The 17,904-nt window shown below is 37.6% G+C and overlaps 1 protein-coding gene across 9 annotated transcripts in view; it reads left to right on the forward strand.

Annotated features, from left to right (window-relative positions):
* USH2A (usherin) overlaps positions 1-17,904 on the forward strand; it is a 379,818-nt gene that overhangs the window by 248,572 nt on the left and 113,342 nt on the right. For all 9 annotated transcript variants that reach the window (XR_001874412.1, XM_017812861.1, XM_017812864.1 and 6 more), the window contains 3 exons: positions 1,335-1,963; positions 13,248-13,582; positions 16,739-16,861. Coding sequence is in view for 8 of the 9 variants with exons in the window: in XM_017812861.1 (XP_017668350.1) it covers positions 1,335-1,963; positions 13,248-13,582; positions 16,739-16,861 (1,087 nt within the window). In the remaining variant the exon portion in view is untranslated. The remainder of the gene's footprint in view (positions 1-1,334; positions 1,964-13,247; positions 13,583-16,738; positions 16,862-17,904) is intronic.

Consider the following 17,904-nt stretch of genomic DNA (forward strand, 5'->3'; position numbering starts at 1 on the left):
CTTGGCACACCCACAATTACTAATGAATTTTAAATTTTTGAACCCTTAGCATTTGAAACTTAGCCCCCTCCCTTTGCCCCCCACCCCAAATCCCAAACCTAAAGCTATTTTAAACAATTACTAAACCCAAGTATATATTTTTTTAAGATTTCAGTAAAATGTAATGTTCATAGAAAAATCTCATAAATGTCAAAATTGCTATGGGCACAATAGAGGGAATATAGTATTTTCTTGATCTGCTGTAGCAATTTATAGATTTCAGGATGTGGTTTATAAGAATGCTAAATGTTCTGGAATTACAGCTGTTACTGATCAGTGATTGAGCCAGATTTGTGTTATTGCACCATGTTCTTGCTTGTACCTAGAGAGCAGTAAAGCCTCAATATAATAAAAAGCACCTGCATTTTAAATGAAATTTCAATTGAAAAACTTAACAGCCCTTCAAATTGCAGAATTTAACGCAGCCCAGTAAAGCTTAAATAACACTTTGCCTCCACAGGCTGAGGGTTTTGCATTCAAGGTGACTTGATTGTGTCGCATGGTGAAATTATTTACAATTAAGGAATTTCTCTGGAGGGCTGCAGAGTATTTGCTGTTCCACAACACCTATGCAGGCATATGGTCGGTCTTTTTCAGTATTCATGGAAGCTCCTGAACCTTTATGATAATTGAATCAGTTAGAGTGCTGAGTGGAGCAAGCATAAAACCTGTTAACCTAAAGGTCAGATCTGTGCATTGTTTATTTATCAGTAGGTGAAAGAGCTAAATCGGCAGCTTCTGTCACAGTCGAAGTAAAAAATCACCTATAATATTAACAGGGAGTAGATAAATTGCAAAAAATGGATTAGAATTATAAACAGAATGAAGTAAAATATTGAATATATAATGAGAGATGCAGTAGGGGCTTACTGAGCTGTAAAATACACAGCTTTGTTATGCCTGTGCTGTTGGTTGCAATTAGTATCTAGCGCTCTAGAAAAACATCAACAAAAGCTAGAACGGCAAGTATATCTTGATACCAAGCTGTACTTTTTCTCCACATGCTAACAGCATTGATAGGGCACTTTTGAGACACAGGACGAAAAGGGATATAGAGGAGGAGGGAGGAAGGTTGGGGGGAGGGAGGGTGAGCAGCTTGCCTTTGAGAAGAGAGCTATATTCATCCCGTGACTATCTGGGCCTACGTTTTCCAAAGAAATAGCCTGTTTAGTAGATCTGAATTTCGTCATTTTGAGCCTCATTTGATGAGTACTTTGTGCTGATGCTGATTTTACAAATCACAGTCTATTAGTAATTTTTCTTTCCTTTTTTTTCCCCCTTTTTTTCTGTTACAGAACCCGGACCTTTAGATCCACCACTTCTGCTGAATGTTACAGCAAGGGCAGCAAGCATCATCTGGCAGCATCCTTTAAAGCCGAATGGCTTTATCACTCATTATAATATTTACCAAAATGGCAAACTGCATGCTACAGTGCTAGGAACTAGCTCTAACTGCACTGTAGAAGACTTGCATCCTTACACTGTCTATGTGTTTCAGGTAGAAGGATGCACTTCTAAAGGATGCTCTCTTTCACCTGCAACCCCAGAAATACAGACTCTTCCAGATGCACCTGAGGATATTCCTGCTCCAGAGCTCTATTCTGATACTCCAACTTCTGTGGTCATATCCTGGCAACCACCTGCTCGCTCAAATGGTGTGGTGGAAAATGTTACAATAGAAAGGAGGGTGAAAGGAACAGAACAAATATCAACTGTGGTGTCTCTCCCTTTCAGTCAGTCCACGAGCTACATTGACCAGAGCAGTGCTCTGAGCCCTTGGCAGAAATTTGAATACAGAGTGCTGATGAGCACTCTTGACGGAGGCACAAACAGCAGTGACTGGTCAGAAGTTACCACTAGACCATCAAGACCTGCTGGTGTTCAGCCACCCGATGCAGAAGCATTGGGACCGTATTCAGTTCAGGTAGGAATAATTCTTGTGGCCTCATGGCTTTGACATGTTTTCCTTGTAGCAACTGTGTATTTAAGAGAGACATCTACTGGCTGAGCCAACAGACTTCATTGCTGCAGGGGTAGTTGAATAATTAGTGTCTGTCCTTTGGCTCAAAAGCATTAGATTCCTTTCTGTTTTTTTTTCCTTTACGCAAGCCTCTGGCATTATATTCCAGGTCATTTTCTTCCTTACACACCTGATGTATTTTCAATATTAAACTTGAATGATTACTTTTAACTTCCTAATCAGATAAAAAAATGACCTACTACCTTCTCCAAAATTTCAAGACTTCATTAAAATGCTAAGAAGTAAGAAAGATTTTTTTTTAGTGTAATTAAATCTTCTGTGTAATTATCAGATCTTTTTTAATGGATAAGGAAGAAAAAAATTGCATTTTTGTTCTCCTGATTTACGAAAGAAGAGTCTTACAGGACTACCTAGGAAGTTTTCAATTATTCACATCGTTCTGTTGGGAATGAACTCTAGAGGACAGGATAACTACCATTGTTTTGGCTTGCATACAAACTTCATTCAAGGGAAATTAGTGTAACCAAACAAGAGGGATTTTTGTAGCTTAGAAGCCTCTTTTGTGTAAATACACACATGCTTCCATGGATTCAGTCTTGTACTAATGCCAAAAGTATTGGTACAGTAGCTTGCTCACCAGAGCACAAAACAAAGGACATTTGCATAAGATTGAAGTTCATCTGTTAGATTTATTATTTTTGGTATACAATGTATTTTCAAAAAGTAAACAGAGTGGTGTTACCAATGCAATCTGAATAGTTTGAGAGTATGAATTTCAGACTAAAGCAACACTGATTTTTTTGCTTTGTTCACGCATAATTTTAAGCTATGAAAAAAACCATTAGACAAAAAAATCCTGAGCTTTTAAAATTATGTTTTAATGTCTAAGGAATTGTGTGTTATCTCTGCGTTAGTAGCAAATGAGTTCAATATGAGTACAATGATTACTGTAAGAATTAATAACGATCGACCACTGGTAATTATGATGAATTGCCAGACTGCTTATTGAAGGTTTTGGTGATCTTCTTCCAGGACTCTGCCCTCTGTGCTTCTGTAGATATATCTTAATATACACCACAATTTATAGTAAAGCATTTTTCATGGATTTACCCAAAGCTGCAATGATGAATAAATAGAAGCTTTAGTTCAATAGCATGTTTACACACATGTCCACATTTCACTGCCTGAGCACACTGGCTCCAACTCCAAGCACAAAGAATAAGTCACTGCAACTTTTAAAGCTTCAGTTAATGTAATAAGAACATCATAATTTTATATCTTACCCCTCTTTTTATTTCTCCAAGTGCAGTCAACACTTAATCCTAATTTTAAAGCCTGTGAGTTATCAGAAGTTGTGCCATTCTTTACTGGATGTCTTTTCCTGAGATCAGAGGTGTATATTCAGTTGTATTTTTATTGTATTTTGCTCAGCTCCAAGATTAAGTAATCTACCAATACTAAAGGTCAGTTTGGTCATTTATTGCTTCTGAAATCTGAAGTCAGGCAACACTCTGTGATAATTTAGTTTCAATATAACATTTCTTTTAAAATTTGTTTTCTTTTCTTACTGAAGAGTTCAAATGCTTCTTTTCCTTCTTCTTCCCCAGTCTGTCATTATCATTCAAAACTCTTTAAAACCCTTTAGTGTCTATATTATATGAACTCCTGTATGAGTAGTGGTCCTATTTTGTGTCACTGCTGCTCTTGCAGTCTCAGGCTTGCTTTTTCCCACCTGGAGACAAATACTTTTTTGTTCTGTTAAGACTAATTTCCATCAAAGATCCTGAAGCCTGGATGATTTTATTTCCATGATTAGTTTTTACTGTTAATTTTTATTAATTTTAAATATTTAAGTTAAAATGTTCAAAATAGTTACAGGTGGCAGCATTGAATTGAAAAAAAGCGACTTATATATATGCCTTTCCAAATTGCTCTCTTCTGAGTATCTCTTCTCCTGCTGAATTCTCTCTCTCAATGTACAAAACATTAGTATTCTTTGCTCATACAGACATAAATTCTTGTATTTATCAAGTATTTTATTTTGCATAATGTTGTTCCATTTGATATTCATCACAATTGATGGAAAGTTGGGAATACTTGGTAAAGTTCCTGTGCAGAGGGTATCCCATGGCTAGGACATAATTTCTGATTTCTAAGATTCCAAGACTTCTGAAAAATCTTAACATTTCTCTTACTTGGCCAGATCAGCAAGATATTTATTTATTTATTTATTTAGCATTTATTATTCTATTTTGTTATTCTATATTATCTCTTAAAAAAATTGAAACTAGTTGCAGAAGAGTTCATTGCACTTCATCACTGAAGAGATAACAGACAAGGCTTGTTGCACCCAGTGGTTTTCTCACCTTCTGCGTGTTTGCAGATGGGAGCACCAGAGGAATTTCATCTTGCTTGTTGGTCTTCTTACAGATCTGTCAAATGGATTAGCTTGCTATTGGTGGTGTTGTTTCTTTCTCTGCACTTTTATGGCAAGTTCATGTCATGAGTAGTAAGACCATCCAGTGGGCTGTGCCATGTCTCTGGGGCTGTCTTGTGTGTATGCTGTGTCCTGGGACAATATAAGAAGAACAAGGTAGCACCTGTTTGCAAAACATTTGTGTTTTTTTGCCCTGCTCTCTTAAACTAGGCTTATAGATCTGAATAGCTGCTCTGCAAACCCACTGTGTCCCTTCGCCCCGGAAATACGCTAGTTGCACAGGCAGAACAACTGTGCAGTACTGGGCGAGGTTTCCTGTGTGGAAATAGGATGGATTTGGTTTGGAACTGCTTTACATTGATGCCTTTAAGCTCTAGTGAGAATCCTAGAAAGGCATACTTTCCCTGCTGAGTAGACCAAGCCCACTACACCTGCAGTGCATATATCATCTATGCAGTGCTCAAATCAAATTTGTGGAATCCTTTGTGCTGTACAGTGCTCTTATCTTACTCGGTGTCAACGATAGTAACTCTTAAGCAGAGGGTGGAAAACAAGCCGTCTCTTTTGGAAGGAGATTTTAATTACCTCTTCCCCTAGAAAGAGCTGTCCTCCCAGGTTAGAGCGGGAGGTATCAGAAGGGCACTGTGGGAAAGATTAGCAAGAGGCTCCTTTACCAAGCCACGGTCGCAAATCAATAGAGGCTTTCAGCTGTCAGTGCAACCAATCCCTAAACCATGAGCGCAAATATTTACTTCTACTGAAAACAGAGAGAATTTACAAAAAAGAGAAACATATTTCCATCCCTTTATTCAGTCATAGAATCAATATAAATGATTCGAGGATGTGAAGAATTCAAAATGCTCCAGGATAGTACTCACTTGAGTATACAGCTTATTTTCATAGACCAAAGCTTTCACTCTGCAAGGAGGAAAATATCAGCACAGCAGGTCACTCTCATCATAAACACATCTGATGTGTATGTGCTCCTTTAACATTTAATTTTAATCAGAATGGACCAATATCTCTCCATAACATTTAACTTGCTTTCTTTTGTGCAACAGAAAGTGTAAAGCTGTCAATAATTTTTAAAGTACCCATTTTGGTGACACCTGCATGATATTTTTTAATATTTGCTGAATTGATAATGTTCATGGTAGCGGAGTATAATGCGCAATAAACTGCTTTTGTGGTTGATTAAATGCCAAAGTGAAGTGGAGGTATTCAGCAACTGCAAAAGCCATTTATTTAGTATATGCCAATGCCATGAACATTATTCCTGTTACACAAGATTTGCTATACTCTAATGTACAGAAGTAGAAAAGAAATTGTTTCCTTTTCTTGTGAGGGTTGCAATTGCTGTGCTGCTTCAATCTCACACTTCACACTGATATGACATTCAAGAATGTACCTAGGTTGAGTGGCTTGAGAAAGAGGCTGGTTTACACAGTGAATAATTATGTAATGGAGTTCTTTGTGTAGGAAAAGCTTTATGTGGCTGGGTACACTGAACTGAATTAACTGTAGTGTGCTAATTGTCCAACTTTGGTCTTATAATTTTGATAGGAGCAATTCCCTTTCACTGCTGGGGTTCTTTCTTGAGGACTTTGTCCTGGGAAGGCAGGTGTAGTCTTGATTATTGGCTTAAGCAGAGATGTGCCGATTCACGTTGGCCTATTTTGTTCTCCCTCGCTGACCAGTGCCACCAGCTGGACCCTGATAGAAAAAAAGCTGCAGCCATTTCCTGTCATTCTTCATGTAAATTTTTTCTCAAGATAGAAGTTGGTATAAGCTGTATGTACTCCTGATGTTTCTCTCAAGGGGAATGGATTTTTTTCCTTTTTGATGCTTAAAGAGATTATAAGAGAATGGATTCGTCCTGGTTGGATGGAATAAGTCCTTCATTGACATATAGTTCTTGTGCTATGATATTCTTTCACAATAACATCATTTACAGAAGCTTCCTGTAATTTGATTAGATACAAAATGAGAAAAATAAAAAAATATGATTGTTTCATTGACTTCTCTCTTAGTATATATTATATATGTTGCCTGCGAAAAATAAAGGACCCTGGTGATTCTGTAGCACTAAACTGTCATTCATCTTTCTAATTCCTTTTTTTTTTTTTGCATATTGATTCAATATCATGTCATTGATTTTTCTTGGATTATTTATTTTCCCTAAGTATTTCCTCATGTCTTCTCCGACTGAGGAAGAGTTACAGGCTTTTTAATTCCATTGTCATTCACGTTTGTTGTTACAAAGAGATGACAATCTCTTACTTTACAGTTCACCTGCCATTCTTTTCTTTGTGTAGAAGAAACTGAAGCAAAGAAGGCTGATATTCCACCCTGCAGATTGAACAATGTCATTAATTTGCTGTCCACAGGATCTTCAAGAGTTGCCAACTGTACTCTTTCAGTGCAATAGATTATCATTTATTGCTACAGAGCAATAAACTTTTCTAGTAGCTATGTCTCAAATTTGACTACTAAACTGGATATGCAAGTGAGCAAACAGAAATAAACAAGGCCCTATTTTTATAGGTGTCTTCTGTTCTTCATCACCACAGAAGCTGGATAGTGGACTGCTAAATGCCTGTTGTTTTGTAAACAGGCTGGGACTAAAATACACAGGAAGAGATTTCAGCTGACACATTTAAGGCAATATACCCCGTAGTTAGAGTTTGAAAAATAATGTATTTTCTTTATCCATTTTCTTCCTACAGAATTAGTTATAGGCACATGTTCTGGAGCTGCTTTTTTTATCTCACTCATTAATGTTTGCTGCCCTGTTAAGTCGCTTCTGATTACAGATCACTCCATGATCACTGAAGTTGTTGACTAACAGTGAGATGATCCTTCAGTGTTTCTCCTCTGCAGGTTACTGTGTGGCTGAGAATGAGACTGTGATGACCCTTCTTCTCTTCCAGGTTAAAATTCTCTATTGCTATTTCATTCTCCAAATACTTCAGTCTGCAGTTAGCCAAGAACATAATTTTGAGAATACAAACAACACTAATACCTAGGCTTTGTACGCTAAAGGGAGATGCAGTAACAGCTTCATGCTGGGAGGGAAAAAAAAAAGGGTGTTGGACTTTGTTCACCACACTTCCAGTTTCATGCAGGTATGCATGGTGCATCAGGGAAAGTTGTTTAGGAGCAATCAATCCTTGTGTGAAGATTGCCATATGATGCTGCTAAGGTCAGTGAGACCTTGGTTCATTTGACACATAAGTGCTGCTTGAGTAACTTAGGATATTCCAACACCCATAGGAACAACCTTAACTTGCACACTAGAGGTTTTCCACATGTTAGGATTGTGATTTCTTGCACAGCTTGCACATTTGGTACAGATTATACAGTGGAGTGAACTAATCAGGGGTTCATCAGCTATATACCTCTGCCTTTGATATAGTTGAAACACTCTAGGGTAGGTGTTTAGAATCATAAAAAATGTTCTTTCAGCTTTCTCACTACTCCAGCTAAGTTGTTCCAGAAGTTTTTGTAATAGCAATCTGTTACTGCAAACTTGGTCATGCTATTCTTCTGTGGTAGTCCTTGCTGAAGTTGGATGTAACTCGTGCTAAGTGTATGAGCCTAATTATTAGTGACCTCTGTCAGAATTTGCATTTCTGGTATGATCCTGGTTCTTGATTGAATCCCACTACAATTTCTGTTAAGACAGATAAGAACTTAGGAGGAAGTTCATCTCCCAGCTGCTTTTGTGGGGCTGGAGTATGGTCAGAGGACTCTAGTCCATTGGCTGGAATGCAGAATTAGGGTAGCAGGTCTTTTTTTTGAGTTTTGCTTTTTTGTGATATGTGAGTTATTCTCAGATTTAGTCTTTACATCTCTAAAACTGGAATAATAATATTTGCAATTTGAGACTTACAGTGTGCTTTGGGACCAACAGTGAAAAGCTCTCAGTAGTGTATTTATTACATTCTGTTTGTAGATGTTACAAGCAATAGCTAGGAGAAATGAGAATAAAATGAAGCCAAACATGCTGATTTAAAAGCAAACTGTCGAAGCCAGGCCTGAACAGTAAAATAGCTACACATGTGCCAATGCCTCTCTTCACGTAGCTCAGAATTAAGTTGCAGGGTTCCAACTGCTGTCAAAAAAGGAAAAAAAATTCCAAGGTTATAACTGTTTAATGGGGAGAAAATGACTAATTTCTGTCTCTTTAAATTTTGTGGTGGAGAAAATAAGGTCCTTTGATCTTTAAATGAAAGCTTCCAGAGTCATTACATTGAATCAGTTAATCTCTCCCAGTAGTTACCTTATTCTCTCTTCCTCATGGGCATCCTCTTTCATGGTCTCAGTGCTGAGCTTCAAATCAATGAACAAACTGTTACTGCTTCCAACACAGCCTGTCTAGTGAGCTTTCCCTCTTTCATGCATTGCCAAGCTCTTACCTCAAACCTTGGCACATCAAAGTGGAGAAGAGGTCCAGTAGTGCCACGTGTGTTAATCAGGCTGTCTCCATCATCTTCATTTACACTGTATGGGTCAGGCTCTTGACAAGAGATGTTTGTGAAGGATTGCGTGTCCTGTCATTCCCAGGTGACATAGATAATTCTAAGCAGGTCAAGTGACACAGCAGTGTCTGGAAGTACCCTTGGTCATCCCCATTATCTAGTTCAAAATATACTAACCAAAGTGACAACTGATCTATGTATCTAAGTATAAGATATCCACGACCAGACAAAAATAAGTTGCACTGTATGTGCTGCTGGCTGAATAATTTCTTGTTCATATTGGTTTTCATTTCTCTTAGGAAAAAAAAAAAGAAATTTCCCGGTGTAAAACCATGAAGCATTTCTGTTACTTTCAGTATGAGATATTCTATCTGCTAGTGCACAACACTTGCGGTGAAGTAACACCTGGGAGTTTTTTCAAGCATACCAGCTAATACACACACTATAAAACTCAGGAGCCGAGGTTCTGGAGTAGCATCTGTTCTCCTGCCATGTTATTAATCTGTTCCTTTATGTGAAGGGGTTACAGTATATGGTGAATCTATCACAAGTTGTATTAGAGTAATATTTTGGTTTTAGACATAAAAATTAGGCATCTAAAATGAAATATGATTAAAAAATAACTCACCCTCTCTTCCAGGAAATAAGATTTTTCTGCTGGTTTCAGCTGGGGTAGCGTTAATTTTCTTCACAGTGGCTAGTTATGGGGCTGTGTTTTGGATTTGTGCTGAACAAAGGGTTGATAATATAGAGATGTTTCTGATATTGCTGAGCAGGACTTGCACAGAGCCAAGACCTTTTCTGCTGTTTGTACTGTCATGCTGCTGAGGAGACTGGGAGTGCCTGGCAAGTTGGGAGGAGACACAGCTGGGACAGCTGACCTCATCTGATCAAAGAAATATTCCCAACCATATGACCTCATGCTCTGTATATAAAACTAGGGGAAAGAAGGAACAGGGGAAAGGTTTGGATTGATGACGTTTGTCTTCCCGAGTCACTGTTACGTGTGATGGGGCCCTGCTCTCCTGGAGATGGCTGAACACCTGCCTACCCATGGGAAGCAGTGAATTAATTCCTTGTTTTGCTTTGCTTGTGTGCATGGCTTCTTTTGCTTTTCATATTACTGTCTTTATCTCAACCCATGAGTTTTCTAGCTTTTACCCTTCCTATTCTCTCCCTGATCCTGCTGGTGGGGGAGTGAGTGAGTGGCTGCATGGTACTCGGCTGCTGGCTGGAGTTAAACCACAACAGATTTGGTACAAGGTGAATGTTTTTAGACAATTTTCTCTTCTGAGAGAGTATGACTAGGAATTTTCCAAAGTATTTGGCATACAGTTCTTTTATTAGAAGCCGCCTTGCATTAAGCAACAAGTAAGAAGGCTTTTTTCACCAGATTTTCTTTATTAATATTCCTAAAAAAGACTGCAAATATATTATCTTCACTGAGGCAGAATTTTAGGATAGGTGCTACACCTCAAACAACATTAACATAATCATGGTTGCAGATGTGAGTGTTTTGCTGTGATGTGTCCGACCTTAAAAATCATCTGTGCTTCTTCCAGCAGCTTCAAAGAGATGTCCCTGAAACTAAAAGTGAATCATGCCCATTCCCCTCTTTCTGTGACACAGACAATGCATCCAGTGTGTGCAGTATGGTAGCAACAAAAAGCACTGGAGTTGGAAAAAATCTCACCTGAAATTTATTGACCTAAATGCTTTCTACCTTGTCATGGTTTAACCCCATCCAGCAACCAACCCTCATACAGGCACTTGCTCACTCCCTCTACAGTGGGATGGGGAAGATAATTGGAAGAGTAAAGGTGAGAAGACTTGTGGGCTGGTATAAAACCAGTTTAACGGGTAAAGCAAAAGCTGCATGCACAAGCAAAGCAAAACAAGGAAATCATTCACAACTTCTTACAGGCAGGCAGATATTCAGCCCTCTCCAAGAAAGCAGAGCTCCATCACATATAATTGTTACTTGGGAAGACAAATGCCATCACTCCGAACATACCCCCTTCTCTCTTCTCCCGCCAGCTTTATAAACTGAGCATGATACCATGTAGTATGGGAGATCCCTTTCATCATCTGGGGTGAGCTGTCCCAGCTGTGTCCCCTCTCAATTCTTTGTGCACCCTCAGCAGGCAGCTCAGGGCAGTGTCCAGTTAAATTTTTATATCAAATTCTCCATCCTCGCATGTCCAAGGATTGTACAGCCTGTGTGTGCACCGTTGCAATTTCTGATTATGTATCTCTTACTTTTATTTGCATTTGCTTCCCTTGTTTCTACTTATGTCCTTTGCCTCTTGCTCCGTTACGGGGGTGAGAGACAGAAAAGGCCTTGATGCTTTGTGAACACTGCTCAGCAATAACAAAAACATCTCTTTGTTATCAACACTGTTTTCAGCACAAAGCCAAAACAGCCTCGCAGTAGCTGCTATGAAGATAGCTCTTCCCAGCCAAACCCAGTACAGAGGTGTACTTGAAAACCTTTTCTGTTGTCTGTGCTAATCATCCATTCTTTTCCGTTTCCTAGGCTTATGACTAGATTACATGAACTACTTCAAAATGAGAGATTTGCTCAGTGTCTATCAAAATGGTACAGAATCAATTCCTACCTTCTGTGAAATTTTTCATTGCTTTATCATTAGTATGTTCTTTATTTGTTTGATCATGATTTGGGGCCAGAAGTAACAGAAATCTGAATAGAGCATTTGATAATTAGCCAGAGCTAAGCCTTTCCTATGTGGGCACCAATAATCTTGGTTTTCCTGCCTTTACTCAAGATCACCCTGTTTCTAATTCTCTGTTTAATAGTATTCCAGATTCTGTTATCAAAACCCTTCAGCTTTCTCCTGCACTTTGCTGCCAGGTTTCTTACAAGTCTGATGGCCCAAGAGGTCCCTCTGTACCTAAGATATAACATTTTGTAATCCCCAAGGGTTTTTAAAAAATCATTTCATAAATCAAGCTTCTCTGTTTCCATAGCTGTGTGTAATTGTGCATATACATTTTAAAAGATGCTTATTTCGGAGACTGGAGAGAATTAAGGAAAAAAATCAAAATAACTGATACTAAAGTATCTTGGTATTACTATTTAACACTTCAATATTGTCTTTCTTCATTTTGTTCTGTGCAAACCTAGGTTTTGTGCATATCTATGCATATCTAGATTTTCTCCATTTCTATGTTCTTTGCTATGTTGGATTCAATCCTTAATTATCCCGTGCTTGGGAGGAAGAGAGGCAGCAATTATTATAGTTTAGTGGGTGAATGGCAAGGAAAACAGCCTCAGAGCAAAGCAAAGCTGCTGTGGTTCCTGCACTGGGACTTCTAGGGAAAGAAGGATGAATAGATGCTTTTACACTACCTTTATGAAAGTTTAAGATTCTTAATACAGTTGCATGCCGTTATTGTGTCAGTCTGAAGTCCCCTCTGTTGTGGTACCATGGCAGAAAGCCTTAAAAAAGAATTTAGAACCATCTTGCACTTTATAGTGCAATGATTTGAGTGATTCCTCAGTGGAGCCGGTAAGAATAAATATATATAACAATGTGCTTTAAAAAAAAAAACAAAACTTAAAAAAAACCCCACCTAACCTCAGTTTAGTAAAAGTAAAACCACAGTGAGAGTAGCAGTATGCGTATGTATACATATGTGTGTGTGTATGTATATATATAAATATATAAAAAACATTAATTCTGTATGCAATTTTCAATCTTTTTGTGATAAAGTTTTCTCAGTATAATTTTATAGCTTTTAAAATGGAAAATTGTGCCTCTTCTTTGTCTGATACTTACCAGTGTAATTTGTTAATGAATAATAAAAGGAAAAACCTGCATATTTCCTCATACAAAGAGTGCCGGAAAATCTGTTTTCTTATAGGAGCTAATGCAGTTATATATTTCTGAAAATTGTGCAAACACAAAATAAGATTTGGTTTTACTCTGCCACTAATAGATGAGCACACCAGGTAATACACCTTAAGAAAGTAAGTGACAGTGATACCTATAATAAAAACTTTTGCTAATGTATCTGAACGTGTCATGGAATTTTGAGTGACATGGAGCATTCACATTTTACTGGTGAAACAAAATAGATTTTTCAATGGCTACAACTGCTACTGCAAATCTCACTAAAATTAAAGGAGATTAGATTTCTAACTGATGTACATTTAAAAATAAAAGTCTATTTTGATGAAGAAGGAAAAGAACATCTTCAAATCCCGCTTCTGTCCATCTGTAACATGTTGTGTCTGTATTTCTGAAATCTGTTATTTTAATTATTTTTCCCCCCCCTCCTCCTTCAGGTCTCATGGAAACCTCCTCTGATACAGAATGGAGAAATCCTTAATTATGAGATTCGCATGCCTGATCCACGAATTGTCATTACTGGGAACCCTTCCTCAAGGTTAAGTCATCTGGTGACTAATCTTATACCCTATACAAACTACTCTGTCACTGTAATAGCTTGTACTGGAGGTGATGGCTTTCTAGGAGGCTGCACGGAGAGTTTACCTACGAGAGTGACGACACCTTCAACCATTCCTCAGAGTGTTAGTCCGTTGTCTGTGACTCCAATCAGTGAGTCCTTTATAGCCATTTCTTGGCAACCACCACTAAGGCCAAATGGTCCTTATCTGAGGTAAGTTGCAGCTGAAATAGCAGTTGTCTTTTCCATACCTAAATCCAACTCAGAAAATTCTGAGTGATGCAAGCTTTGTGTTGTGATCTCTTAATTTCTGACATTTTGAAGTTTCTCTTTAGGGCTCAGCAAAGAGCAAGTGTGTTGTCTGTGCTGGAAGGCTCTGGGTCTTTCAGATCAGTGCTGTTTGAAAAGCCAGAAGTAGTAAGCACAGGATATTTGCAAAGTCATAACTAATTTGGGCTGCAGCATCAGCCACTTTTTGGTGATGAGTTCAGGCAACAAGTTCCACTGACAAAATGAGAAAAATATGAGATCTCTGTAAATATGAGTATTCTCAATACTCTATGTGGGTTATTCCACATGAAAAGAAAGTGACCATTTGGAAGTGTGATGAAAATAATCTTCAAAACTTAAGTGATGAATAAGTTATAAATGAGACAGTGCATGAGAAAAATGGAAGTTAAAATCCTAGAATTTAGGGATGCATAGCCAAAATAGGAAATACAAATAAGTGCTGAATATAGCAGGCTAGATTTCACCACAGGAACCAAAGAAAGGCATCTCCTCTGAGATTTTTCTGCAATGTTGGAATGGGGATCTTGATTTAAATGTTGATTACTGAGTGCGTGCGTGTAGATATACATTAAAAAAATATGGATTTGAGTGCATAAAGGTTTATAAAGACAAATATATCTTTATATATACCCAATAAAAAATGTCAAATCTTTCCTTCTAGTGCTTTAACGTATCATGAAACACTGTGCATGGAATTATAGCTCTCTCCATATGTTCTGGTTGCTAGCTCTCTTCTAGGTGCACTGATGGGTTCAATAATTATCATGTAATGCCATTTCAGTTGCGTATGTTATTACAGCACAGTAGCTTGACTTTTTCTTCAGGCTTAATTAGAGCACACTACAACTGAATGAAACGATGATTGTTCTACAGTAAAATTTGAAGTTTCAGAAAAGCGGTCCCTGTTATTCCGGGGTTAACAACATGACCATTTTACCATAGATTATTGAAGTAAATCAGCACGACCTACATCTGCAGATTTCATTTCTTTCATGGTGTGCCATGCTGCCCTCAACAAGAACAACTACTGAAGCAGCTGCTCTGTACAGCATGATGGAACAAGAAGTCTGCAGCAAGCAGAGTAGCAGCAGCAGCTGCCAGTGGGGGTGATTTACACATGATCAGCACTCAGCATTCAAAAAAATTTGATGTTTTTCATGACTCTTCTATGAAATATACTGGACAGAATATGCCAGGATTGTTTCCTATAAAACTGTAACGATCTGTCTTTGGACTGACACTAATGAACCACTCATGTGAGAGCTCTTCTTGTTATAAAGTCATCTGATTTTTTTTGACAGAGTTTGAGTTTCATTAGTTTTTACTGTTTAATTTCTAAAGTTATAATCCCAATTTCTGCAATAATTTGGTTTGGCATCACTAAGTGGCACAATGCTTGCTTGTACCTGTTGAGGATTATTCCCTAAATTCAAGGCTGAAAGTTGTTGGAAGTTGCGCACGTACATCCTACCTGCCATGGAGCACAGGAAGCCTCATATCTCTTATAAAAGAGCATCTCAGTTTATTTCTGGTTTTGAAGGAATACAAGATCACTGTATACAGTACCTGTTAAATACCTCTTAATTCAGGGTTTCAAATCTGGAATGGTATTGTCCAACATTTCCTCTCCAAACTGGAGATGATCTTAACATTAAAAAGTGTCAAATTACACATGAAGCCATTGATCAGCGTGATCATTGCAGCAGAGTGCTGACCCACACCGAGGTATTCTGCAGAATACTTAAACAGGGAAACATTTTCACAAATACACACTTGAAATGACAGCCTTTAAGATCTGTCTGAGTATCTACATACTTTTGTCTAGAATTTAACAGTAGCAGCTTTCCAAAATGGGGGGTGGGGACAGGATGAAGCACAGCAGCTCAGCACTTCAGAGAATCAAGTTGTGTATTTAAATGAATATATGCATATGACCCTAATTTGCTGGGCATGAGTGGAAACACTGTTGTAACAATAGTTTGATTAAAACTGCAGCTCACCATTGAAAGCAAATCCAGACTGGTTCTATAGCTGGTAGGAAGGGTACAAACATGTGACGCTTTACAAATAAAACACCACTATCAAACAGAACAAAAAAAATTAAAATGTCCTGTGAAATGCAATAAGGAATAATAATCTTAAAGATTTTTAACAAATATATCTAATTTTGTTTCCTTTAGAGTATAGTTTCCTATGTAATCTGCTAGAATAATTAGGAAATGCAAACTATAATACTCTCTATCCCCTTTAGTTTGTGTAGACATTAAATGGTTTAATTTTTGTTAAATTCCATGAAGGTTTTGTGTAAAAGATGATGAAAAAGTGTGTGATGCAGCCTTGGTGAAAAGCGTCTTTTCCAAATCAGGCAGTCTCATGGCTGACCTGATGAAAGATGGGCTTTGGCTGACCTGCTGTTTGGAACAGAGACAGGAATAGAGGTTCAGATAACAATTAAAACCAGGATGAAATAGTTTGGTCTTTCAGGGTTCTTTCTCGCATCATGAATGTCTACCCAAATACAAAGGTGCCTTGCTAAGGCCTATAGATGGATCAAAATCAGTTAACTCATTCTGTGCCTGTTTTTACCCATAATTTGCACTGTGGTTATTTGCAAAAGCACATTAAGTACAAAGGCACACTTAAGTTGCTACTACCAGTAAAATAGTAATTGCAATGCTATATGTTGCAGTACATCTGCAAGAAAGATGCCTTATCATTTCATATTCTGGAATAACCTGTGAATATCATACAAGTCTGCATAAGATACTGTTATGGGGCTGTTTGGACTTGATCTTCATAACATTTCCACAAAGATTAAAATCTGTAAATCATTAAATAAACTAATTTTTTTTCAAATGGAAGTGTTTCATTTTCCATTTTCAAAGTAGGGTTTGGTTTTTTTTAAGTAATTGAATGTTTTAAATCATGAAACATTAAAAAGAATGTTTATCTCAGAAAGTTTACAGCTGTAAAAACAAAATAATGTGTGGCTTTAAAAAAAATGGTTGGGTTTTTTTTTTTTTTGTGTAATAACATTAGTTGAGATAATCCTGGTGTTCTGCTTGTCTTTTGTGTTAGATATGAGCTCCTGAGACGTAAAATCCAGCAACCACTTGCATCAAATCCCCCTGAAGATTTAAATCTGTGGCACAATATTTACTCAGGAACTCAGTGGTTTTATGAAGATAAGGGTCTTAGCAGGTGAGATTACAAAAACTATAAAAACAAATGCTGGCATTTTGTATAGTGTATGTTTAATAGTTCAAAGTATTTCTAGTGTCTTTATGTAGTGAACATATTAATTATGTAATGAAATATTTTTTGCCATCATCTTTGGTATTAATCATTCTAATATGCAGGGATTTATTCTTAGTCTGTCATTCTTGACTCATATATTGTTTTGCTCTGAAAAACAAATGAAAATAAAAATCTTGTGAAATTTTAGCATTGATATGCTCATGCAATCAAACCATTTAAATTTATGTGTACATGTACTCTAGATTTGTGTGTTGGCAAAGTCAGAGCACAGGCAGAATGGATGTTCAAGAAGTCCTAGATGGGAGACATTTGCAACTTGGTTTCAGCAATGTTTCTTTTTTTACCTGGTTTTGTTGTGTTAACTTCACCATAGTTAAATGCAGAGTGTTGAGAGTGGAGAAATTGAGTGAGTGTTCTGTTCCTCAGTATGTAGCAGTGCTTATTGTGTAGTGTAGAGCAAGACATTTTCTCTTGACCAAACTTAGTTTCTGCATCTTGAAGTCAAGGCTGCTGTTCTTTAAGGCAAACAAACACATCAAGAAATTGTAATGGAAGATTAAACATAAATTATTGGGTTTCTAGTAGGTGAAGTCTTGGGAAAACCCTCATGGATGCTTTCAGGATGAGTGTTCTCTGTGCTTGTGTGCTGGCGTGCTTTAAGAGCTGTATATCTTTGGCCCTCAAATATCTGAACTTGCCTCTTACTTCTGTAAAAATTGTGTGAGTGTCCCTCCTGAGCACAACGTGAACCAGGAGAATGTGACCTCTGCTCCTACCATTGTATAGACTGAACCAAGCCAAGGGCTACTGCCTCTGGCTTGTCATTGCCTACTTGCTGAAAGTCACTTCTCATTTCCGTCTGTTGCAATAACTGATCATGGAGCTGTTCTTGTATCAATCCTGCCAAAGTGTCCATTTCTTTCATTCAACCATGTTTGAAATTCTACATAGAGTTTTCTTTGGTTTTAGTTTGGCTCATTTCAGTG

The sequence above is a fragment of the Lepidothrix coronata genome, unplaced genomic scaffold (genome assembly GCF_001604755.1).
Source record: "Lepidothrix coronata isolate B3197 unplaced genomic scaffold, Lepidothrix_coronata-1.0 Scaffold38, whole genome shotgun sequence".
NCBI lineage: Eukaryota > Metazoa > Chordata > Aves > Passeriformes > Pipridae > Lepidothrix > Lepidothrix coronata.